General features: G+C 45.1%; 2 protein-coding genes across 2 annotated transcripts in view; both read right to left on the reverse strand.

Moving 5' to 3' along the window:
* Nucleotides 1–16,354, reverse strand: part of ABL1 (ABL proto-oncogene 1, non-receptor tyrosine kinase) — a 77,043-nt gene extending 60,689 nt beyond the window's left edge. The window contains exon 1 of the mRNA XM_061352743.1: nucleotides 15,393–16,354. Coding sequence (XP_061208727.1) covers nucleotides 15,393–15,528 — 136 coding nt within the window. The 5' untranslated portion in view covers nucleotides 15,529–16,354. The remainder of the gene's footprint in view (nucleotides 1–15,392) is intronic.
* Nucleotides 16,355–21,776: 5,422 nt separating this feature from the next.
* On the reverse strand, nucleotides 21,777–25,894 carry EXOSC2 (exosome component 2). The gene is made up of 9 exons (XM_061352745.1): nucleotides 25,670–25,894; nucleotides 25,492–25,593; nucleotides 25,330–25,375; nucleotides 25,023–25,112; nucleotides 24,399–24,464; nucleotides 24,184–24,252; nucleotides 23,165–23,341; nucleotides 22,852–22,980; nucleotides 21,777–22,582 (listed from the first exon to the last, which is right to left on the reverse strand). The coding sequence occupies exons 1-9, from the start codon at nucleotides 25,792–25,794 to the stop codon at nucleotides 22,502–22,504; spliced, it is 885 nt and encodes a 294-aa protein (XP_061208729.1). The 5' UTR covers nucleotides 25,795–25,894; the 3' UTR covers nucleotides 21,777–22,501.
* Between the last annotated feature and the right edge of the window lie 966 nt (nucleotides 25,895–26,860).

The raw sequence follows: 26,860 nt of genomic DNA on the forward strand, positions 1-26,860 counted from the left end.
AGAGACTAAAATAAGTTATTGAGTGTATTAGCAACATATTGCGTATTGAAGTGATTTGTGCAGATTCACTCCATTCATATGCTGTTGATGCTTAAAATATAATGAAGAATTTAAAAGAGGAAACGTGCATGTGCTAGGAAGTAGGGAATAAACAGCAATTAAAAAAAATTAGGAATTCTCCAGTGCAACTACATCCAACTGAGCTGGTTCTCATTATCTTTCATCTGCCAGAAAATCAAATTAAAATATCAATCAAATCTAGTGATCCAGGTAAAAGTCTTAAGCTGCATCTTTGGTTCAATAACAGCAATTATTGTGCCACTGTTCTCAACTTGTTGAGCTCCTCAAACGAGATCAGGAATGACTACAGTAAAAAAAAACACCTCACAAAATAAACCTCAACAAAATCTGCCATCCACAATACCTGGCTTGTATTTGAATCGGTTTTATCTCTGGAACAAGTTAACAGTGAAATGAAGGTTTGCAGCACTGCCATTATGAAATGCCAGCCATAGATCTACTACTGTACAGTCTTCACCTTTTCTATTTACTAGGATTTTTCTATTTTTGCAAGTAAAATTCAGGCTGAAGCCTTGAGTGTGCTAAAGCAATGTGGCAATATTAGATCCTGGAGGAGTAAAGGCTAAGATACACTTACCACTGGAAGTCCAGCTTGCGCACAGTGTTTTAAGCTGGTGTGCACAGCTATCACAATTTACATGCAGAAGTAGACACCAGACTGGTGAAACAGTAGCTGGTGTCTACTTAAAGCTCTATTTTACTTTCCACCAAGACAACATATCCATAACCAGTCTCCGAAACTGCTAAAAGAACATTTCACACAAGTCCCAGTGACTCTCCTTCATCTACACAGATCAGACCATACACAGACATTAAAACACTGATAAACACTGGAAGGGAGTAGAGCTAGTGCATCTTCTTTAAACCAGAAGTTAGAATCGATGGAGGAGTGATTTGCTCACTGGTGATATCTTGGTTTTTCATGTAATCCAACCTAGCAGGGATCACCCATCACCATCATCTAAAGACTGTGGTGTGGTTGATACCAGATGAGATGAGCTATTAGTTAATGGCCCAGTTCCTATAAGACGGATGTCCTTACTGCAGTCCATAAGCTCAGCCATCAGCCTCACTGAGAGCATCAGTAGCTAGGCAAGAGGGCAGAACATACTAAAATGCCCTTTCTTCCCTGTAAAAAGCCCACAACCCTTCCACCAGGCACTACCAAGCACTCACCATCACCACCTATAGACCTTCCACACTGGGGATGCCTGCCGGGGTCTCAAACCGGCACCTTTCCAAGTGCTGCGTTCATGTAAATAAGCTGGGGTTTTAAGGACTTTAAGCATGATGTTATTTCATTTGGTTTTGCTCCTGTTCATCTATTCCAATCTGCTGCACCTTCCCTTGGAGAGGTTATTAAACGTTCTGCTAATGGCCGCCAGCACTCGTTTAATTCTTCTTAATGAATGTGTGAGTGAGTAGCGGAAGCTATTATGTAGGGCTTAATAAAGGGCGGGAAGGAATCTCCTAAAATTTACTGCCACAGGCTGCTGCTTGAAGATAAAATAAATGGTAATTGCTCGGAACAGGAAAGAGGAGGATGATAAAATGTCCCTAGACATGAGGCAGAAAAAATACCAAGTGCTATGAACCCAAATCTCAAAGCCCCAAGGATGGCAACAGCAAGATGATCTCCTCCTGGATTTAGCTGTTTGTCATCTTTGAGACATGGATGCTGATTGAAGACCTCAATCTCAGCTGGAATGATCGCTGTACAACACTAGAAAGAAAATCATTACATACAAAAAAAACCCCAAATGGCATGAATTCAGACAGCATCTTACGAAAATATTATTTGCAGTGAAGGGACAGCATGATAAAGATAGAAGGACAAATGTTTCTGGACTGTTGAGCCCAGCAATACAATCTAAAGTACAGGGTTTATGGTATGGAGGAGACATATAACACATCCCTACAGTTACGTTGCTTTTGCTCCCTGTTTTGGTCAGGGCTGATGGAAGAAGGGAGATCGCCAGAGGTGGACCTGGTTTCTTCAGCTGTTGCTACTGTTTGTTAAAATACATAAAAATCAACAGGCTGGAGGAGAAAAGGTGTCTGAATGAGAAGTCATAAGTGCCTGACCCACACTGAAGTGCTGCAATCACACCACCAGCCTCCCAGCAAGCTCCAGGTCAGACCTCAAGAACTGGCAAGAGCTAAGTGGAAATCAAAGACTCACCCCATGTAATTGTAATCTAAGAGGAAAATTAATACCGGTTTTCAAAAGAAAGCTTTTCATTATAGCACACACCACCTTTCTGTCCACATAATCCTTCACTCAGACGGTATGATCCAGTCATAGAGATGGGTTTGGGCAAAACTTTGATCAGTGACATCAAGAAAGCTGACGAGCAAGTTTCCCAAGAACAGGTCTGATTTTTGCTCCCACTAAACAGTTGGAGGTAATATTTTGCACATTAGAGACTGCCAAAGTCTTCCCTAAATCAGACTGTTCACAAAGGACATGAACTTGTACATTTAATTACAGAAGCAGCAATCCGAGATTACAACGCACTTGTGATTAGAGCAATAGCTGAAGAGTTACGGGCTGTGGTGGGAGAGCAGAGGAGGGATATCTGCACGTCAGCTTAGTGCCACTGGCATCTCACATACATTTCATGTCCAAAAAGGACACCACCAGTCTCTAAGCACCATCTTCCCAAAATGCAGCAGGAAGGAACAACTACGCAGAACTATAGAAAGAAGATGTCAAAATAGCAAATTGAGTGGGCAAGGCTCCATTTCCCTTTTCATAAAGGGGCAGAGAGGAAAAAAGTAGTATTTTCAATAGCAAACTAATATATCCAAGAGCTTAAAAGTTGACTCAAGAAGAAAAGCAAGATTAAGTTCGCTCTTTCTTGCTGCTTAGGGCAGACAAAGCCCCTCTTAGAACACCACCATTTTTTACGCCAGCTTTGACCATCTTAAAACCAGGGGGGAAGAAAAAGAGGATAAAATCCAATTTTTCTTTGTTAAATCCTTGGCAGGTCACCTGCAAGCACAGGCCAGCAGCTTTTCTAGCAGGCAGTAAGAAATGATGGTTTTCTTTTGTAAACAAGGATTTCAGTTCCTCCAGCTCAACAGCAGGATTTTCACAGTCCGATGGAATCCAAAGCGATCAGCCAACCTGCAAGAGCATCCAATTTGAGGACAGACGGCTGTTTCTCCAAGAGGAAAAGTGACTATTTGGTACGGATAAAAACAATTATAAAACAAAGAAACAAAAAAAATCAGCTTTAGCAAAGTGGTAGATAAAAGGTGAGCAGCGACAGGATGAGTGGGAAATGTCAGAGGGTGCACTACACACCTGCAAAGGCAAGATGGCTATTGGATAGGCATCTACTAGAGATCCTTTTACAGTAAGAGTTTAAATCTTCTCCTGCCCTAATGAAAAACCCAAGCAGAACGAATGTGCACAGCACTCTGTATCAGTGCTATTACCTGTACAAAAGGCAGCGCTTTAATTTAAACCAGCAAACACAAATTATCCCATCCCTGAGTACCTTCAAGCACTTCCACCTCTACTTAACCCTCTTCCACTCCTATGGAGAAGTCTTATTACCTATTTATATGGGCTTACAGAGCAAGAAGTTGCAGCTTTATGATGATAAAGAACATGAAGACAAATGATGTTTTTCCACTTACGAACAAGCCAAGCGGGTACTTGTTAAATACCCAAGATGCACACTGCTGTTCCCTGCTGCAAGGAGGAATGCAGCATTTCACTTGCCTCGGCACTGGCACATCCCTGGAATCGCTACCTCCATAAACCTCAATTACCTCAGCCTGAAAACAGACATCCAGCTTATCCAAGGCCAATCCCTGCACTGAGAGGAAACAATTGAAACAAATTCAATTATACTTTCAAACTGATGTCAGGTATAGAGGAAAGCTGCTTTTATTTCCCCTGGTTTTATCTGGTTTGGTAGCAAGAGTTTTCCTTGCTACCATCTGCAAGAGCCAGATGTGGGAGGAAGAGCAGAGGTGGCATAAGGGAAAGCAGGAACGAAGGTCCTTATGGTGGTTTATCTGTGGTACACTACGTTTCCAAATAGCAGGAGCTGTCATCCCGGCTGGCTCATAACCACCCCCGCAGCAGGAAGTGGCGGAAGAGCCCCGGAGAAGCTGTGCACATTTCCCTCCTCCTCCCCCATCCCTCTTATCTGCTTTTGCTTATGAGTCTCATAAAACACCCCCAGGCCAAGCCCTGCAAGGCCAGCTCCTCAAGCCAAACCTTCCATAAGAACTTCCAGGCATGATCCAAGTTCCCTGCCCGCTTACATTGAGGTGTTAGCCTTCTGAAATCAAGACTCAGGACAGGCTGTTCTCAAGAGGAGCTGGAGGTGCTGCGTGGTGTGAGAAGATGAATACTGGCACCAGTGTCCCCGGATCTGGTGGGGTTTCATTCAGGCAGGACCTGCATTCACAGAGCTTCGTTAGACCCACAGCAATACAGCATCAGGGTGTAGGGGCACTGACAGAACTTCCTAGCAAAAGCTCACCCACAGGCTTTCTTTGCCCCCCTCGCCCCCTTTTTTTGATAGCATTTTGCTTAAAGCATTACACTGAGATACTTTCTTGTAAGCACTTTTTGGATGGGGAGAGAGGAGCAAGGGAAAGCATCCAACCTCCTCTCTTCCAATTTGTCTGAAGAAAGCCGTTTGTTCAGCTGTGTGTTCAGCATCCCTGTGATCCTTTTACATTGAACTGCATATTTGGACCCATTTTAGATAAATCAGAGTTTCACTACAAGCCAGGAAACACCCTACAATTACCTTTTCAAAGCATCTCCCCTTAAGTTAAGACCTTATTCTCCAAAGGAGGCTGCAGAGCTCTCATTGACTCATCCTTTATGTACGCTGTTGAACTGGGTACCTCCATGACGGCAAAGTACACACAGAAGCAAGGATAAAGAGCCCTCAAATCCAAGTGGGGTTGTGTAAGGGTGTAGTAAAGAGGTCTCTGAGGTACAAGAAAGCACCTTTACTTGCATGGGGTTAGCATAACTTTTAAAAATTTTAGAAGTAGTACATTTTTAAAATTCAGCTGCCAGCAATTCCAATTTGAGACTCATAAAAAAGAACCATATTAATAATTGAAACATAAAATGCCCGTCTGATTGGCTCCAGTCCTCCGTCCCCCTCCCCAAAGGGCTTGATTCGCCTTAGGGGAGCATTCCACAAGCAGCTCATCAACCTTCTGAAATACAACTTTGGCAGATGAAAGCCTCGTAACCACAGAAGAGCTGCTGTCCTTCTAATTCTGGGATTTAAAAACAGTGACATCTATGGAGCTGTTCAAACTAATTTAAAGGTAGCGCAGCCAAAATACCGCAGCCCAACCCAGCACTTCAGGTACCACCCAGTATTAGTTATTACAGAGGCAGGTTACCAGTAATCTCCCCATCTCAGCCGCAACATCCACCCTTTATCAACCAGCAGACAGTGTTCCACCACTGTGCCATGACTCACGGAGACCAGGGTGATGAGGCACCCGCAACACCGGGTGATTCAAGACTTTTTGGTGGCCATGAAACGTGTTCTCATTCCAGGGGCTCCAGATCATCCGGTTCTGAAGGCCATCTGAAGCCCACCACTTCCTAATTTGGAGACCTTGCAGAGGACAGAGATGTCCGAGTTGGAAAGCATCTCCTCTGTTGTGTTTGCATCTTTCACTTTGGTGTTTTTAGTGCCTCTGTAGCTATGCAGGATTAAATGATGTGAATGTGGCCAGCACACTACAACATTCACTTTTCTGGGGAAAAGTAACCCAAGCTATCAAAATAGAACAAAAACACCTTGATGGATTTGTGCTACTTATTCCAAAGAGTGGGATGCAAATATTTCATGTTAACATTTCATCGTTTTCTGAATCCTTAACTGATAACAAACGCAGCACCATTCTATTTAATATTCTTCAAATCCTGTGTTTTTAACTACAATTACCAAGCCACGCTACCGCTCAGTGAAGTTCACAATTGCTCTCAGGAGAGCTCTGCTTATCAACATTGTGGCAGCTCTTCAATGAACTGTCATGCAGTACCTTTTGCTTTGCAGAGGCAAAACCTGCAGTAATCAAGATGGTTTTATTAGCATTTAAAGCTAGTAGTTGCCTCCAAACATCCATCTTTTATTGTTCTAAGTCATCCTTTTGCTTGGCTCAAAATATTACGCATTTATTTAAGAGGTGTTACTAGCTCTTTGCATTTTGCTAACCAGTAACAGCCTTTAGCATTTCAAAATGAGAATCACAGAATGGTTTAGGTTGGAAGGGACCTTAGAGATCAGGTACTTCTAACCCCCTGTCACAGGCAGGGACACCTTCCACTAGAGCAGGTTATTTCAAGCCCAGTCCAGCCTGGCCTTGAATACTGACAGGGATGGGGCAGCCACAGCTTCTCTGAGCAAGCTGTGCCAGCGCCTCAGCACCCTCACAGGGAAGAGCTTCTTTCCCTTATATCTAACCTAAATCTTCCAGTTTAAATCCATTTAGAATATGTCTCCAAGCTGTACTCAGTGATCAATGCACATCTGGTGGTGTACCTGTCATCACAGAGCCTCACTGTGTACCCACTCTCTAACAAGAGCAAGGTAAAACGCACCAGTAATTCTTTCAGTGAGGTCTAATTACACCGAAGTTTCCCCAACAGATTTTTTTCTCCTTGTGACATGGAATGTGAAAGGTTGAGCAACACTTTCACTGTCTTATGTGATCACCTCATCACAATAATTACTACTTAACGCCCGAAACGTGATAGCACCTTAACATCCAAATCTCTGCGTGGGAGGCTCTATTTAGACATAACAGACAATCCACAGAACCCAAATGAATTGCAGCTTCTACATGAACATCAACAGTATCAAGTGATGGGAATAGCTTCGTCTCCCCTCCAGTTAATTTCCTGTAAAGAACATCCATTTTGTATTAAATAGCTGCACATTGGGGGGGGGGGGGGAATGAATGTATACAGCAAGCACACTTAGCGCAATCCATCAATAGTGTTAAAAGAAGTAAAGGTTTGATTGCAGAGAATTTTAAATGCATTTTCTTCTCCATCAAGGTAAATATATTAAAGACAAAATAACAGCTTGGCATTAATTCAAAATCTTTCATTTGAGCTTTCCCAAGTTATTTGCAAACCTAAGGTGTAGCCAGACAACAATAGCTCTAATGGCTGTTCCAGTAATTCTGGCTAAACTAGAATGTACCTTTTAAATGAACATTATGTGTTGTCAGATTTACAGAATATATGAAGAGAACTTAAGAGCTAATAAAAATAAAAACCCATTCAAGCATACGTATTTATAGCTTACACTATTTTGCTAGATGCACTAAATCTTCTTCATTATTACAGAATTCTCCCACCCAAAAAGAGATTTGAGCAAAATAGAGGCTTACTAGATTACAGCTTTGCTTTTGTAAGCATTGTTATGAGTTCCTAACAGTTTAACTCCACAATTAGCTCTGCAATAGCCATTCTGACATTCAGACAACACCAACTGTAGAAATAGCTGTAACAGGCTGAATCTGGTTTCAGTTATTCCCTGAGCACCCTCACCAGGAGAAGCTTGCATGTTTAGAAATGCCAGTCACAATGCTATGAGAGGATTTACAGAATCCATTTCTGTACTGAGAGGAGCACAGAATTTAATAAAAAAAGAAATTAAAAATATGTATATCATTCTAAAAAGTCAGTGTGGCATAACAAAAGAGACAGGGGAATGAGATTAAATGCAGAAGACAGCAGTGAGGGAAAAGGAATACAGCACTGAAAACTATTTCTGGTTGGTTGGGGTTTTTCTTAAATGAAGAATAGGCTGAAATGGAGCTTGAGGTGGCAAGGGAGCAAGATTTTCCCATTACAGCAAAAGCAAACATCACCTACCAACCTCTTTCTCCATCAGCAAGCAAGCTCAAGAAGATTATAGGCTCTAAAAGTAACTAAAGGGACTTGACAGCCACTATTCCTGAAATTCACGGTTGACACTTCTGACCCTGGTTCTTGCCATTAGTTTTTGCTCATTTCCAAGACGCTTCTTACTGCAGGGGCTTTGCTTTAACCAAAGCACGTTTTGAAAAAGATTCAAAGAAGACACCTGGTGGCCAATGCGTCAAATGACAGTTCAGTTTTCTCCAGGTTTATTATAAAGGCATCCCAAAAAACAAGTAAAACCAGTGGAGTTTACCGCAGAACAGCCCTGTTGACAACCCACTGTGGTCATGCCACAAGAAGCCGAGACCTCGAGAACAGCGCAAGTTACAACAGATCAGACAGCACCTCAAAAGCAGCCTTGGAAATTGTGCAACTTGAAAACAAATGAAACAGCAAATATTTCCTGAAAGCCCAAACAATTTCCTATTTAAAGTTTCCATGTCCTTATTCCACTGCCATTCACACATTCCACCTCTGGGAAAACAACACTGTTTGTTCTGGGAACACACACCCCAATAAAAAGGCCATGAAAAAGCTATCAGTGGCACCAGATGTGGATTGGAGCTGATCAGCTCATTGGGGTCACTGCAAAAAACGGATAGGGCTGATGCATGTGTGTCATTAGATTCTGGATAGTTAGAGTAAGTGAAACTTCCTCCTATATGGCATCAGTGTGAAGACAAACACAGGGAACATGCCCAGATCAAACTGTAATTCCAATGATGATGGACATTGGACATGGAACACACAGCAAAGGAGGGAATCCTGTACTTCAGTGAGCTTTGCCATCCCAAACCCCAAGAATTTAACGGGCAGCAGCATACATAATTCAATATGGTCTTCATCACACATTAACCCCAGCTTCTGGCAGACTGGACACAACACAGGCCCTAGGAAGGCATAGAAGTACTGAGAAGGTGTGGCAGGAACTGAAGTCAGTCTAGAAGATGAACGCACCAAAATGCCGTGGAAAAGCGGCACTAATGGGTAAGAAGCTTCTCAAGGCAGGTAACGTCTAGCAGTATTGATTCTTTAATACACACAATGAAACCAAAGCCTTAGTGATTAATAATCCATTGTGAAATTCTATTCATTAGGTAAAAACAGTGCACAGAAATGACACAACATAAATCAGGCAGCCTCCTCACTCATGAAAGAATGATGATCTTGCTTGCGCCCATGTAAATTAGCAGCAATCACTCTGCGGAAAGGCAAGCTCATGCTTTTCACAACCTAACCAGTAACAGCAAGAAAGAAATTATGGGAAAGAACAAAAAAGCCCTAAAACCAATTTCAACACCAACTTCAGAAAGTACCTTACGCAAAAACTAAACCAAGCTGGTATTCAGGACACGCTCGCTCCATCTGCATGCTTGCAGAGAGCATGAGGGATGAAACTCGGGATTCCCAACTCTCAAGAGCATCAACTCCCCACTTTCAGGCTTCAGATTTCAACTCTTCAATTTAAAATACCAAATGTTTGTTGGTAAATGTTGAAGGGTGCTGAGTGAGATGAGCACTTACAAGCAATGATTTCTATTCTAATACCCTGCAGCTTTCTCTAGGCTCCCTTTCCTGATCTCCTCACACAGTCTTCCTATTAAAATCTCTAAGTAAGAACGCAGAACCAGCACAATCCATTAATGGAAGTCTGGAATACGAGCAAGCACTACCCATTTGTCATGACGGAGATAAACTGCTTAAACATGGCACGTTATCAAAGATTAGTTAGTGCACAAAACAGAACTGCTTTTGCCCAGGAAAAGGATTAGCCTTTCCCCATCATTGTCATCTTCCACCTCAGCTTGTAGAAAAGCAGTTTATCAAGTCTTGGGTCTCTTTCCTAACATCCCAACCGTAGAACAAGTTTTGTGGAGGATCTTAGCAAAATCTACTGGTATTTGAAAATTGAAGTAGGAAAAAATATAGCAAGAGCTTTGTATAATGAAAAGGGATACAGTTAGAGGCAGTAAACAAGCCTGCATTCAATGAGCAACATTAACCAGACTAATACCGAAGCACATGGAAGTTGGATACATAAGCAATTAATCTCAAAAGCTGGGGATAAGTCCCTCCTAACAGAGATGGAAATTAAAGTTTGGGAGCTGCCAAATCTCCAACCTAACTACAGGGAAAGACTGTCAGTTCAGAATGCAGCCCTGAGGTACTGAGGGCAGGCTCTAAGTAACAGACTTCTGTTAGGCCAGTGCAAATGATAACAGTTTCAGGTGAATGGTCTAAAGTGGAATTGGGTATAGTAAAGCAGTTTCTTTCAAGTCTCAGGTTTTGGAGTTGGTGAAGTAAAGATGGGGTATAAAAACACCCTGAGGAACAATGGAAAGAGATAAATGCAGGGTCTATAACTACACGGGTTTAAAGAAACAAGAGTTCTAGTATGGAAGGAATCTCATTGAAATCACTTCTATGCATGAACAATTGACTACCTAATAAATGTATATTGCGTATAAAGAAGATCTATTGAGCTCATCTGTTGGGTAAAGGATAATGAGTACAAAACCATATAGTACCGCTAGATCACAACGTGCCCTGGAAAGCCCAGATGAAAAAAGTATATCCAAAGCCATACAGTTATTAGTAACACTTTACAACCACAACAACAACAAAAAAAAAAAAAAAAAAATATAAAACATGGTATAAAACAATTGGCATTTCATAAAAATAACATGCCAATGTAACTATAACAGCATATATTGTAGTATGTACCTGTATATGCTGGTGAATCACTAAGTCCTGATGAAGGAACCAATTATAAAGTAATTTACTCACTTTCACAACCCAAACAGTTGAAACATGAAATTTAACAGCAAAAACAAGATAGATTATTAAACTTGAAAGCTCTTAAAAATAATTTTTTCAATAATATAGGGAAATATACTTTTAATTGGCGTTTTTGTCTCTTAGTGAACGTCATGGGGCATTTCTACAAGTGGCAGCTGTGGCAGTCTCATGCTATAGATCTGATTTGGACAATTATGGCCTAATTAAAACTTTCAACACCCTTGTAAGGAAAGAGTTCAGACCCAGTATGAAAGAGACTGTAGTAGGCTGACTTCAGCTATAAAGGTATAAGGTACATACTCAGCACTAAAGGAATAAGAAAAATGGATCCAGTTCCTGAAGTCTGTCTCTATGGCAAGGTAAACAGTTTATTTATGCTTCCCTATCACTTATCTGCTGGAAGAGAAGCTATCACAGAGACCACATTTTATCACTACAAGAAACTGACAAAAGAAAATTCCTGTGCAAGCACTTCATCAAGTATATTCTAAAGGTACTTAAAGCTGAACAACTGTCACTTCCTTGTAGTGTAAAGGTGTAACACATTCAAAAAGGAAGTTCCTTCTCGTTCTACCAACTTTACAGTTAGCCATAGCTGTAATTACTTTGCAGAATGACTCAAACACCACAAAACTATAAAAATGTTCTAAGACCAGGTCGCTATCTATCAGTGATCCATTATACATAACAAGTAGCAGCATGAAAGAACATCTCACAAATGTTGAGAGCATGAAAACCTCTTTAGAAGGTTCCTTCTTCCTCCCACATAATTCCTCTGAATGCCACAGCAAAACTAGCACCAATGACAGCAAATACATACATCTGTAGCATCATTTTAAAGACCTATACATCAAGATATTTACCATAATTTTGCATTGTTAAAGAAAAACCCCACACTTAAGTTCCCACCAATGTGCCCATGGAAAGATGGTCCCATTCCCGGTTACTGTCACGATCTACACAGCAAGGAATACATATATAAAACTCCACTCTCTTGGCTTGACAAGTGAAGATGCTGCTCAGGATTTCACCTCTCAGAGCGCAGCTCTGCTGCTGACCATAGCAGCATCAGGACAGCAAACAGAATTCAAAGCTGTGGACCAAATCCATCACCTCACTGAAGAGTTATCCCAGCATCTTTTCTTCATCTCAGCATCTCAGGTCTAAAATTCAAATTCATTTTACAAGCCTTCAGGTGCTGTTTTTACTTGGAGATACTGTTCTACCAAGATGCTTCAGGGAATCTGCTTATCATTCAGCACAGCAACGCCTAACCAAGAGTTAGAGAAGGCATAATGTTTGCTGATCACTCCAGTCAAACACTGCAAACTCCAGGACCCGAGTTGAGCCCTGTAGGAATACACCTTTCTTTTCAGAAGTATGAGTTTTGCTGAGGTTCATGATCTGGAAAGGCACAAGATACCCAAGGGTGCAAACTTTGAAATGCATTGACAAAAGTCTTTTCCACTAACTGTCTACTGACCACAGCTTTACTCTCAGGTGTATGGTCCAAAAAAGCAGTGACTACAGACTCATTTCGCAGCTGAGAAAAGCACGGGTAGACACAAACACTGCCTTTATACTTGCTCTCAATTTCAAGCTTACAAGCAATCTAAGAGGTGAAGTAATCTGCGTCAAGATGAAATCTGTAAAAATCCCATCAGGGCCTGCTCTGCTGCCCAGGGTAACCACACCAGCATGAACTCCAGCTTGTAAAACACCCTTGGTGGAAAAAGCAGCAACACAAAGACAGAAGAACCAAACTTGCACATAGATTATTTCCCCCCCGCCCCTTACCACACTCCTCAGTTGTCAACTCACGACACAATTTAGAGCCTTTCTGCATTATTCTCACAGCACATTTGACCACCAGCAGAGCCGATTTCTGGCCAGTTGCCTCCTCACTTTTCAGAAGGCTCTAGATGCATTGCTTTGAGTGCCCACAGAGAGCGTAACGACCGAGAAACAGAATTACTTGCCTGAAAGTTATTCTGCCTTACACTGTTAGTATCTGCTAACACGAACCCTTTCAGCTAAGACTCAATACCACTGAAGCAACAAAGATCTTCAGTGCTCTAAAAACACTCCGAAGGGTCTGCTGAGTGAGCCTCAGTAGAACTTAGCAGGTAGTGGTGCCACTGAAACAGGGTCCTGAAATGGCTTTACCAAAACACAACTGTAACAGGAGAGCCATGCTACTACCAGCTCTGCTTTTTCTTTGTTTAATCATGAGTTTTAATATACCAGAACTTCAAACAAATACTTTCAAGAGTTGGACTATCCCTAGGGGACTACTTTAAGAAGCCCACCCTGGAATTTCTCCGTAAGCATTTCTTAATTATGAAAAGTAAGATTATTTTCCTGGGACAAACTAATTTGCACAGTGTGACAGAGAAGCCAGATACAGTGTTTGGCATTTAGAAGAAACTGTGTAATGAAAATACACTGCAAGACAAACAAGCAAAAATTCAAGCCCTGAAAAAACACCCATCCATTTTTATGAACTGCAGCTCATGGCACCAGACCTGAATAGGACTGAAAACATTAAATACTTTTCTGCCCACCAATTGTAAACTATGTCAGTTTGTATACTTCAAAGAAATTATCAAGAAAACAAGAGAAACAAAGAACTTTCTAAAATTAACTTGGTTCCCTCTTTTGTTTTTCCACATTATTTTAAGATAGTATTTTTCAGGATATGCACAGCCCAAACTCAGAAAAGAGCTGAACAAACAACAGTGGTACAAATTCTGTCTGTACTTCGAAGAACCATTCCATACACTCAAAGGAAGAAACTCTTCCTCATGTGGATAAGCGAGGCTGATCTTTCACAGTTCTCTTAACAGATGTCCTAGCCTTGATGTCCCCTTTCAACATTATTCTTTTCTAAATCACACACACAGCTCTCTTGTGGACATATGGTGTATGGATATGATAGACGCCATTTTTCTTTGCAACAGTGCTTGGATCTTCTGACCTCAGGTCATGCTGGCAAGAAGTTACCATCTGCCTATTGCTGTTGGATGATCAAAAAGGAGCATTTCTGGCTGTTCTGCTACATCAAAACACCAAAAGGTAGTTTAATATTGCATTGCTTGCAGTTAGTGCTCTCGCCGCATCTTATCTGACCTTGAAACTCTGTCCAAAGTAGTGAAAGAAGCAACCGAACTGGGGGTGGAAGAGCGGGTGTATTCTAGGACTGAAAGCATGGCTTGGGAAAATCCAGCAGCGGGTTCATCATCAGAGGGCCGAGTTAGCTGCATTAATTACAAGTTAGTTATGTTCTTTAACCTTCCCTTAATCACCTTCAGTTTCCTCAGTGCACAAACATTGTATGGGAAATTAAAAGAAAGAACACTGCTGGAACTCAAACCAGTATGTCAGTGCAGGAGTACATACACAGGATTTGTCTTTGCTGAACACTGCAGGGGATTTCTTGGGCCCTTCTAGAAACACAGAATGAGAGACAGTTTGAAAGCAAAGCCCAGCTGAAGTGAAACTAAATCAAAACTTTGCCATTAACTACACTGCGTTCTCAGACACAGCAGATATTTCCGTTTTCAGCTGAGATTACAGATGCAGTTTTGTCCACAGATAAACTTCCTCGAGAGGACGAAAACAATGGAAAAAGCTTTGTCAAAACCCCGTTCCCCAGCTTAAGAGAGCAGCCAGAAGCACGTCTTCTCAAGGAATATTAGAATTTTAAAAGCATTGTGCAAAAGCAAGGATTGCTCCAAGAAGTTTCAGCAAAACAACGCACTCCTGTGCCACACTTTGGTAGAGATGCCTTCAGTTTATAATTTCTTTGATTTATTCTTTTTAAAGACAAATAAAGCAACTTTTGAAACCATCACTAAACCTGTCTCTGAGTCCTACTGAGCTTTTCATCTGGCTTCTTACCTGAGATTCTCAGTCCCCTGTTAACTTGCAGAAGACCAGCAAGTGACAGGGGTTGCTGCACTCCTAACTTGGCCACCTTTATCCTCTAGCACTTAAATCCATCACTGCACAAAATGAAGGTTTAACCCACTCTGAGAAACCACTAACCAGAAGTGCTGTAACCACATGAAGCAAATCAACAGGAAACTTCTATTCCAACCAGTTTCAAGCAGCAACAGCCACAAACTTCGCAAAAGTCTTTTCTTTCCCCAAGTTGCAAAGTCCCTTTTGTAAAGATAATTAAAGGCCACATGGCCCTGATCAAAGCATCCCCTTCAACTGTGGTTGGTCTATACCTCCAAAATGGGCAACTCAAAGCATGAAACACTTTCCCAGACCACAAACCAGAACACAGCTAAGGCAGAAATGAGAAACTTATACTAGGTTTAAAAGCTACTTCCTTGTATTTCACATTTACCTGTGCAATAACCTCTCCCCAGGTTTCAAGCAGTCTGACCCAAGTGTTTTCTTACTAAACAATCATGAAAGATTTGCATTAAGAAAGGGAGAGAAAACAGAAGACTTCCGTAAAGTACAGCATCCCTGTATCGGCACCATGCCCTTAAGTAGATCTGTATCACATCTAGCTCGGCAAATCAAAGTTAAACCAAAAGAAATACCCACAGAAACCTCTTACCATGTTCGACGAAGACGTTACAGTGTGGGCCCCCATGCCTCGATGACTCCTTCTTCCCTGCTCCCTTGATAAAGTGCAGGGCAGGCAGACTCGGCCTCCTTTGGTCCCCAAGAACTTTTCCAGGCTGCTGCCCCATAAAGTAACTATGGGCAGCCTTTCCCAGGACGAGAAGTGTTTGAAGAAGTCCGTGATCCCTGATCTTGCAGGCTGGGAAGGAGCTTTGGAGACAAACGTATTTCAGGTGGGTGCGCTGGGTGCACACACTGGCTGATAAAGTCACTTGAGGTGAAGAATTAAGACAAGTGCAGGTTCCTCCAATGTTTCTGAAGACAGCAACAAGGCTCCTTAGGTGGCTTTATGCAAAGAAAACAAGTAAAAGTCCCAACTGCTTAATAACGAACAAGCGCTTCCAAAGGTTCAGGTCGCCATGTGTAGTGTGTCTTCCACCAGGTAAAGGAGAATTAACAGTTCATCTCACAAGCAAGAAAACACACGTAGGCTTACCCAGGGCAGGAAACAGCCATTCCCACTGCAATCAGTGTCAAGGTTTCTTTTTTTTTTTCCTCCTTTTCTTTTGCATAGCATTGAGTTAGCAAAGGCCAAAGAGCCACGTATTTGGCTTCAAGTATCGTAGAAGTCTAGCAGGATCAAGTACACCGCCATGTCCACCAGCAAGGCGAAGCTTCGGGCCTGGCTCCTCAAGGCGAGGGGCTCCTCACCACGCCTCGCCTCCTTCCATCGCAAGCCTCGGCCGCCCTCACCGCCGCTACCTCCTCTCCCGCACCCCGCTGGAGGCCAAGCGGGCCCGGGGGACCATGGCGGCGTCGAAGCAGTGCTGGGGCCCGGCGCAGGTGGCCTGCTGCCCGCCTCAGACCGAGCCCGGAGCCGCGGAGCGAGGCCGGAGACGCGCTCCAGGAGGCCGGTTCCTGCACAGCAGCCAGAAGAGGTCAAGCGGGGGTGACCGGGCCGGCTGCATCCCCGCGGGGGACGCCGGCGGAGGGCGAGGCCCGGGCGGGCAGCGGGAGCGGGGCCGAACCCGGCCCGGCCACGGCGGGACGTGCTGAGGGGGCCGGGCTGTGGGGCGGCGGGGCCGGGCGGCTCAAGGGGAGCCCTCCAGGCCTGGCAGGAGGAGAAGGGCGAAGGGCCGGGGGTGCCCCGGGGGTGCCGCCAGGGAGGGCAGCGACACTGGCGGGGGGCGGCTGCAGGCGGCGAGGGAGATCCCGGAACCCCCGGCGCGGCGCAGCCCCGTCCCCGGCCGGCGGGGCGGGCGGTCACATCCCCTTCCGGCCCCTCCTCCTCCTCCACCGCCCCCGCCTCCCGCCCGGCCCGGCCGCTGCCCGCTCCCGGCCCCGGCCCCGGCCGGGCCCCGCGCCCGCCGCCATGACGGGCCCGGGAGGGAAGGGGCCCCTGAGGGGAGGGGGGAACCTGTGAGGGCAGTGAGGGACCGAGCAGGGGTTGGGGGAGAATGGGGGTGAAGGAGGGGGTGAGGTGAGCGGGGACGTGAGGAGAACGGAGAGGAGAGGCCAGAGGGGGCTGTGGGACGTGAAGCCATGAGGGAAGTGGGGGTGCCATGAAGGGTTCTGAGGAGAAAACGGGGTGGATGGAAAAGGCATGAAAGGGAAGATGAGAAAAACTGAAGGGGAACCATGAGGGAAGTGGGATGAAGGGGAGGATGGTGGAAATGACAAGGGGAAGAAGGGTTGCTCGTGTAACATTGCGAGCAAGTGCTAGCTCAGGACCCAGAAATGCCGTGTCAAATCCCTAACCCCTTTGTATGGGCGACCCAACTTGTTTTCTTATGGATATGAAAACAAGAGCTTGGTGGCCCTCAAGATAGCCAGAGAATCCCTCCTGCACACAGGCTGGGGAGGCCCCTGGCCTTCTTGCTGAGATGGACAGGGAAGAAGAGATGCTCCCTGTGTCACTGTGCACCAACCGTCAGCTTCTCCACAGCCAGGGAGCTGTCACCCTGCTTGCACAAAGGACTTCACTTCCTTATTGATGCTTTCAGAGCACATTGATCCCAAACCCATCCATAGAGGCCAATGAATATGGCAGTAAATGTTTTGTTAATCTACTTTCGGGTGCTGTTTAGTACAGAGGTGAAGTAAAAACCCCGAATTCTTCAGCCTGTGCTGTGCTGCCCTTGTGTGCAACACAAGCAGTCCCTGAGCTAAACAGCACAGGCTGTAACGCTGGAGATACTCAGCTTCTCGTATGTTCTCTAGTTCACCTTGGGAATAGAAGAGGGTTGAGGCAGCAGCTTGAGGTCAGCGTGATTTGGTCAAAGGTCTGTGGTTGCTCCCGCTCCACAACAGGAGAACACACAGATGTGGTTTCATATCCTAGCCGCCTGCTCGGGGTAACCATCTGGCCACGGAGCGGCTTGTTTGTACTGACTCCTCCCTTGTGACAAATCCAAACAGACTCCGTGTCTCCTGCGCCATATTCAAGGTCCCCAGCAGACGTGTATTCTTCATCTTCCAACAACAGCATCTGAAATGTAGAGCTTCATATGGCCCTATGGGATTCTCCACCTCTGATGTGCCAGCCTGCTCCTGCATCACTGATATTTAGCCTTGAGACTGATCCCAAACTATTCCTACCAGTGACTCAAACTGCATTGAGGCTCTTTGTGTGGCACACACACGGGAGAGAGAAATTCTGGTGCGTTATACTGAGATAAATCCAGGGTCACAGCTCTTAAACTCAGAAGAATTTCTGAGTTTAATCAGAATTTCTGAGTTAAATCAGAAGATTTGAATCATTAATGGAGATCAGCTCTCACTGCGGTGATCTAACACCCGCTCAGCTCCCGTGGATTGAAGGAAACAGAGAACAAAGCTGTCTATCAACACAGGCCAAGCAGCCTCAGAGAAATCTGCTCCTAAAAACAAACCCAGAGCAGAGTGAACTCCAGAAGGTCTGTGTGTTCTGGAGACCTTGACCAAAATACACTACAAGTCATTGGGAATAAGCAGGACTCGTGTTCTGGACAACACAGGCTGCATATAGGCTTCCCGCTGCCTCACTGACATCTCTGCAGATGAATGTACTATCTAATAGAGCAGGTGCTTGCCAGTTCTGTGAACATGACTCTCATGTTAAAAAAGCTGAAGCTGCCTGATGGGTTTAGGAATTGTTAAAGACAAAGACAGAAGCTTGTGTGAATGCAGAATAAATGAAAAAGCCTACAGACTGTTTCTGTCACTCGAGCCCTACCTGTGGCCTGTGTACATCCCATGGATTTCATACAAAATCTGAGTGCTTTTTGAAGCACTCACACTTGTTACACCCAGCAGCTCCAGGGAGGTTTCCTCCACTTCCTCCAGAACAGTATCTTTAAGCATCAACCATATAATAAACCTTAGCAGATTAATTAACAGTCCTCAGGAACCCGAAACAACCATTTCAAGATTGATAATCTCAGTGGGGTTTCAGTATCTTCTAAGGTCTGCTCAGAGCTCTGTATTTATACCATTCACTTCAACTGAACAGCAAAACTGCATGCGGATGATACAGAAGTAACATAATAAGCAGCAGTAATTGGATTAATAACCCATTAGCACGAATTTAGAGTCCCAATGGTTATTACTGGGAGTAGAGGGAGGAGCTGCCATTCTTCATATTAGTAAATGAATCAAACACTGGCACCAAGAAACAAGAAAATTATTCCTTTAGATGAGTGATTTTGTGTTCTCGTTTCTGCAGGCAGCACTCACCAGTGAGGGAACTATTTATTAGCTCCACTTTCAAACACGTCTGTGCCCTGTATTAACCCCAGAGTAAGCAGCACAGGCGGGTACCACAGCCTGTTTACAAACAGGCTTCACACCGTCACACACTGGTGACCAAAGAAATCAGATTGCTCTAAGCTGCTTTCATGCCTGGCATTTAGATTCCCATATAAAAACTAAAGACTTATTAGGCTTTTCCCACCCCACTTCTGACGATGGTTTTGTTCTCAAACCGGAGAAGCCATGGTTTCTTCCTTTTCACCCTTCCTGCTTAGAAGATGCCTAGCAAAATCCCACAGCCTATTTCAAGGATTAAAGAGGGCACTGCTTTTGCTGGAGTCCTCCTTTACATCTTGAGCACTTCCCATTTCAAACTCTTTTTTTATATAGCCTGCCCACCATTTTGTGTGGACCTGCCTATGGAAAAAGGGGCCCCAGCTCCCCCAGCTACCTGAAATACACTGCCAGTGTTTGCCAAAGCCTCCCCCAGATCCCATCTGACAACCCACTAATATCTGCTGGGCGTTAAGGAAGAGCCCCCCCCCCCCGCCCCCCCCCAATTTAACACATCCCTAAGGCCAAAATATCAGGAATGCTGCAGCAAGCAGGAGGAATTGGAAAGCTCAGAGTTGCAGCATCTGAAGTCCAGATCTTGAGCAGGTTTGCAGGTTGTATATTAATTTATTGATAATAAATAATGAAAAAAGGTTCACAGTGTGGAGAGAGGGAGAGCCTAAGAAGCCTGGAGATGGACCACAGTTTTAAAGACTGCTCTGTAGAGAGAAAAAAAAAAACAGAGGAAAAAGGAAAATGAATACCTCTAAGAACTCAGCTGTGCAGCCCACACAGCCTGCTGCAGACACCAGCACCCATTTGTCAAGATCTGTGTTATGAGAACCTGGTGCTGTTTCACCTTGCAGGTCTGATAGCTCATGCTAAATAAGCATGAGCATGATCCAACTCTAAATTAACCCCCGAAGCACACTTCCTCAGCACCTTTCCACCACAGCACCAACAGTGCTTCACACCTCATAGCCCCCCCCAACCCTTTCTGACCTGTTAGGTGCCTGCAGAGAGGTCGATTGAGGACAAAGAAGCATTTTGCATTCCTTTGCCAGCTCATCAGAACCATTCCCAGGTATCACATCTCTCCAGGTGGTAGTGAAGTATAGTCTCTTCAGCCCTTTGCTCTTTAACTGACACAGAGTTGTTTAAGATGCAAGGAGACCTCCTGTATTAGCTACAGAGCTCTCCATCAGCCTTCAAAAATGCTTTAAAAAAGTGAACATCAAATACTTTATCTCATTGCTTATATATCCCCAATCTGCTTATAGCTAGAAGCCTCACAGCAGAAATCCCTGAATCTCCCCATATGGCAGTAAGATAAACAGCTGCTAAACTACAGCAACTGGATAGGGGAAAAAAAAGGTACTTTTTAATTAAGATATGCAGATGCTGCTAAACCTCTCAGCCTTTTTGCACTGTTCCTGTCCACACAGATATGGATAATGCTGCCACTAGCCTCATGCATAGACCTGGAAGTGTCACCATCAAGCTTTAGTTTTCAGATGTCCCAAGTTATCCTGAGGATGCAATTGTTGCAACACTTATTAGGGAAACCTCACAAAACTCAAAATCAACAATTCCCAAGTCTTGTGTTAAGCGTTCCACAAATATCCCCAAGAAGTTATTTTACAGAGGCAGCATGGACAGAAGTTCGAGCTGTGCAGCAGCAGAACGGATTAGCCATGTCCTTGCTTGTCCTTAGCCGCTGAGCTCCCTAATGCTCGAATATTTAGGTAGCAGTACCGGTGGCAGACATCCAGCCTTTGCTATTTGGCAGGGCAATGAGGCAGAGCTGCCGGTGGAAGAGGATGCTACAAACACGATCCGAAGCTGCCACCTAGTGCTTGCTGTGGACCAGAGGCAGAGCAGCCTCAATTAGGCGACAAGCACCGAAGGGTTATTTCTAGTTCCCAGGAAAAGATTGAGCAAAGAATTTTTCCTTTTGCCTGGGGCGAGCATGAGAATTGCAACGTTGGAATTAGATTCAGGGACAATTACGGCTGACATTTTGCTTTTTCATCCTTTTAAAGAATTACACACTGTGGTTAAGCAGCTCTAATACAATGCAAATACAATATATATATAAAATATGTATAACAAAGACAGATCTAATATAGCACCAGAGATCTGAGAGGATGCACCAAAGAAAGCATCACACCCATTCTGTATAGAGAAGGCAAGTGACTGCCTGCATCTGGCTCAGCATGCACACCTCTAACCACTGGCCTGAGATCTTCACCAGCATCATACTGGGCTCCCTGTGACCCCCCAGACAAAGATGCTGCAAGACTCACCTCCACAAGATCCTGCAGGGCAGCAGTATTGAGAGAGCCACTGTGAACAACAGCAGGCAGTCTGCTTACACAGGAATTCTGCACAGAGGATATGCTGAAGAAGAAGGTTAAGTCCTGCTTGGATGGGATGAAGAGCAGGTGTTGAGGGGGAGATAACAGGATGTTGCAACCGTTCTGAGTGCAACCGTTTCCTTTCACAAGGAAACGAACCAGCTGTAGCTCTCCATTTAGACATAATTCATTCTGGAGAAAGACAAGCTAATGCACACACTCCTGAATGACTGATTTGTTTCAAAAATTTATTGAAATGTAAAATATTTAACAGAAAACAATACTGGAGCCTCCTCATAGGAGGAGTTCACTACAGTAGGCGTAATAAAGGGACCAGCAGAACACACATAGGCAGAGAAGACACTGCTTGCCCATGGCTACTCGTTCATGTGGACATCGTGGCACCTCCAACTTCATACCCTTGAGCCACGAACAGACAGAACCAAAATGTGGTTAGCAAAGGTGTGGATACTCCTGTTCCTAAAGACTAAGACTGTGTATCAGAGGTACAAAAGAGAAGAACAAGAGCTGTCAATCAAAGGCCACACTGTCAATTCTGTATCACAGAAAAGGAAAATCAAAACCATTCAGAACCCTTTTGGGGAAAGAGAAGCATCAGAAAACACATGCCTTCCTCTCCATCATTCTGCACGAGGTTCAGGGGCACTAGACACAGCTACAAGTGCTATGGGATACGTCCCATTTGTACCTGCATCTTCACAAAAGTCAGATACCAGTTTTTCAGGATGCTGCACTAGAAGGCTACTGTACTTAAGTACTGCTTAGTACTATTGTATTAAAAGGGCTCAGGAGGTATCCTGGGAGTTAAAATGAGGAATTCTGGTGGTTTCTGAAGCATGGAATGAATGCTGGGGTCTAGAACACAGAAAAAAATAATAAAATACTGGGAATCAAAAGCTGCCATGTCAGGACTTCCAATGACTGCTTCTGGGCATGAGCTCTATCCTTCCAGATCCAGCAACCTATGTTGGGTTTCCAGAACGATCTGCTCCATCACCTCCGGTTTGAGAATGTCTTTGATCTGGAGTGGAAAGAAAAGTAACATTGGCACCAAAAATCAACTACTACTTTTGCGCACTCTATGGATCCCTGACACACAGCAATGAGCAGTGAGTTTAGCAGGTTGTGGTCAAACAAGACTATGGCAGAAGTGGGGAAGTTCGTATTGTCACGACAAGGATGCTTTGGAAAGCCAAAAGGAAGCCTCACCACCTAACTTCAGCAGCTGAGGAGGCCTTTCCATTCCCTCCCCACAGCATGGAATAAAGTAAACACCACCAGTTTCTGTACCTGATGAGGAAGAGATGCTTCATAGCAATATAAGACGCTGGTGTCAAAGAGCATCAGCTTATGAGTAACCAGAGCTACAATGCAGTTTCGGACCCGTGAGATCACCTCCCGGTCAGACAAAGAAACAGGCTGAGGAAGGACAAAGGAAAAGACATTAATACACAGGGAAATAATGCAAGCCTACTGTAAAAAAGCTGTGCCATGAACCTAATACCAAATCTGGAAAGCCTCAGGTTGTTCACATGCCTCTGGCTACGTTAAGACTAAGAAAACATCAGTGGTAGGAGAAGGCTGATCTCCCCTGAACCCTCACCTCCAAGTTGGTGACGAAGCCCCCTGTCTCTTCATCTCTCTGCTCTGAAGTTGGGTAGATCCAGATGTAACCATTGTTGCCAAGAATCACAGATGCACCACAGGGCAGGTCATGGAAGTGAGTCTTCTGGCGTTTCACAAGAGATGGCGAGACCTGAATGAGCACACCCTGGGAAAGCTGAAGAGGAGACCACGAGACTCAGCACGAGAGACATGAGCCACCACAGATCACGTCAAGTCACCGATAAGCACTCTGTTCCCAGTCAGGGAAGCAGTCAATTTTAACACCTTTTCCTGTAAAACTGAACATAAAACCTGCCTGCCTCTGGGAGTGCTGTGAGGATTAGCTAATGCCTGTGCAGTCCTTTGAAGATGAAGAATACTCTAAGTGCGTAGCACAAATGTTAATATCTTGATTGTAACTACACATCAACCATCCCTGCAGAAAAATGAGGAGAGGCCCAATTTAGCAGAACACTTTCCCTCTTAATCCAATCGCTGTCCTTCGCCCTTTGTGCAATAAGAACACTTCCCTTTCATCTTCTAAGTGCTAATACCCTTGGTCTGGTAATCCCAAACTGCAGCCTGCACTCCAATGGCCCCTTGGCTTATTTCAATGCACAAAAGCAGAGATAAATGCCAACTGCAGAAAACCTAAAATAGAGCTCTGGAGAAAAAGAAAGAAGTCACAGGGGCAATGGCCTGCAGAAGAGCAGTGGTGAAGTTTGAGTCAGAAGATTTCTCCCCAGGGTTTAATTCCCAAGTTGCTAGTGGGGGTTTGCAGGCTGTAACTGTGGTCTGGGAGAACAACAGCTCAAAGGGCACCTCCAGGGCACTTCCTCAACTTTGGGTAAACTCCATTTGGTGTAACCACATAGGAATTAATATTCCTCCTTAAACTGCAGGAATGGGTTATAAGAACATCTGCTCTACTTCAGAGCCATTTTCTTAAAAATCCCTCCAAAAGGATGTAACATGGAGCAGAATTAGGCCAAGATCAAGTGCTTTTGAACAACTTACCTTCCCGTATTTCAGACTCCGGGTGTGCAGCGATAATGCCCCATCAGTAAATACAGACTGCACCTCTGCCTGTCAGTGCCACTTAAGGAAACAAGGTCTCTAATGCTGCCCGGTGCCAACAGCCACTAGCTGCCTGCAGCAGAGAGCTCTCACTACCAGCCAGGCTGTTCTCCCCACACCCTTGGTTCATCTGAGTGCAAGCAGTGAAAGGATACACTGATGAGGTCCCCTTCCTGCAGACAGTCCCTCATTGCAAGCTCATCTTCTATTGATCTCCTCCTCTGAAATCAAAGAATCATAGAATCAACCAAGTTGGAAAAGACCTGTATGATCATTGAGCCCAACCATCAACACAGGACTGTCAAGCCCACCACTAAACCATGTCACTAAGGACAAACTGATCTCCCCTTATGACCTCCAGTCATGGCCACCCCTCATCTGCCTCCTCATAGTGGCCCACACTATATAGCTGCTGCTCATACCCCTTGCAGCCACCCCACCTCTCCCTTCATGATCTCCCCTCATGGCCACCCCTGCTCTCCCCTCACGATTTGCTTGCACAATGCAAGACAAGTTAAGTGTAGCTCAGAAAGAGAAAGCATCAGTTAACACACTGCAGGGGGACCATTGGGTGCTTAGCAAAATGCAGTCTGGTTGCCAAAGGAAAGGCAGAGCAGCACATCTAAAGTGTTTATGTCCAAATAACACCGCAAGTTAAAGATACTGGAGCACTGCAGATCCATTCCCCAAACCCAACACTGCCCTTGGGTACTGTGCGAAAGGCACCACAGAGTCCACGCAGGCAGAGGACAAGAGGGCTCTGGCACTCCTGCACTCACCAGTTCCCCACCAGGTAAGTTGATAGATGACAGCAGCAGGACTGAATCTAGCCTGGAATACGTCTCCACTTTCCATCGCTTCTGCTGAACCTGGAGAAGGAAGGATTATCCGCTGACACACACTTAGAGCGGAGCAGCTCTTCAGCAGAGCGGGATGTCCTGCGGCCAGCCTGCCTCCAGCCTCCTCGCCTGCTTTAAACCCCATCACAGCGTGCTTCCAGCAGTGTCACAAGCGCCGCGGGTCAGAGCAAGGCACAGACACGCAGCGGGACACCCTTCTCCTCCACGGCACATCCCTGGGCTTTACCTCCGTAATCCTCCCGACCACGACATCGCCGACCTCACCGTTGTACCTGGGAGCGGGACAAGGAGAGCAGCCCGTCACACACCTCATGGTGCCCAGCGCCAGGCCCGGCCCGGCCGGCAGCCAGCCCTCGCCCCGCACAGCATGCACGCTCCCCGCGCTCACCGGGTGTTCAGCGCTCGGACACAGATCAGCTTGTTCACCCTCTCCACCACTCCGGCCACCGAGGCGATGAGCTTGTCATCCTCCACATAGGTGCCGTGGCCCCTGTGGAGACAAGCGGCTGCCTGAGCAGAGCCCGAGGACAGCCAACCCTCGCCCCCTCTCTTCGCCATTGCCTCACCTCATATAGCCTGTATCCGTGGTTATCGTGTCCCCCGGAGCCACCAAGTGCTTCTCGGGGCCCTGAGGCGCGGTCACCACCGCCGGCTTGCGGGGCACTGGCAACCGCATGGTAACCGCGGCCATCTTGACTGAGGGCGGTGCAGCACCGTGACCTCGTCCGCAGGCACCTTCCGTCCGCCATGTTGGCTACTGGCGGGAAGCCCCTGAAGCGCAGGCGTCGCCATCTTGAGTGTGGGCGGTGCTGAGGTGTCCGGGCAGCCATGTTGGTTCCTGTCAGGGAAGCAAAGGCAGAGAGCGGCCATGTTTAGTGAGGGCAGGCTGCACTGGGGGCCCAGCACCCCGCTTTGGGAGGCCACCCCCGGCTAACCCTAACCCATGAGCCTGTCCTACTGCATGAGGGTCATTGGGCAACCCAGTGTTTAATAGCACAAGCCCACATGTAGGGACTGCAGGAAGGCATACACCCAGGTGGTGGTTAGACTTGGCTTAAGGGATGAGTTGACAGTTCCCTTGGCAAAGCTCTTGTAATGGTAAATAATAGGGGGTGTGTGAAAGTTTTGATCATTTAATTCAAACCCAGCTAGATTTTCAGAGGTGCTGAGGAAATACCAAAGAAAAAGAAGGCAGCAATGACCTCCAGCAATTTCATTCTTTTCCTTAAATCAAAAATCAACCTATTCTTCCAAGCAGGACTTGTGTCTGTAACCCATCACAGCTGGAATATGACCATTAGTTCATGGAAGATACTGAAGGATCTCAATAGCTGTTGCTTCAGGTAGAGCGTACATGTGGGCACAGGGAGGTACCAGACTTCATACTGGTACGTGCTTGCAGCCAGCACCCACCTCTTCTCTTTCATACCTGAAAAGGGTCTTTCCTCTTCCCACCTGCACTATTTGCTCCAATAAATGATGCTGCATCTTCTAATTCACCTCTTATTTAGCTGAAATCTCCACTCATTCCAACCACTACATCCCCCCCATTAACCAAATAAAGCTCTCCATGCTGTCCCCTCTTCTAAACGATAAATGTGCCAAGTAGTTTTTATTTAGAATACAAGAGAGAGAGGTACAAACGTATTTACACTGTGTACATATACAATCAAATAATATATAATATCAAAGTTCTGTAAATACTGTTTACATAAATATTTACACGGTTAAAGTGACACTTGTTCTTCTCGGGAAGT

The sequence above is a fragment of the Neopsephotus bourkii genome, unplaced genomic scaffold (genome assembly GCF_033783945.1).
Source record: "Neopsephotus bourkii isolate Nb327-2 ecotype Australia unplaced genomic scaffold, CSIRO-AGI_Nbou_v1 NB_659, whole genome shotgun sequence".
In the NCBI taxonomy this organism is placed as follows: domain Eukaryota; kingdom Metazoa; phylum Chordata; class Aves; order Psittaciformes; family Psittacidae; genus Neopsephotus; species Neopsephotus bourkii.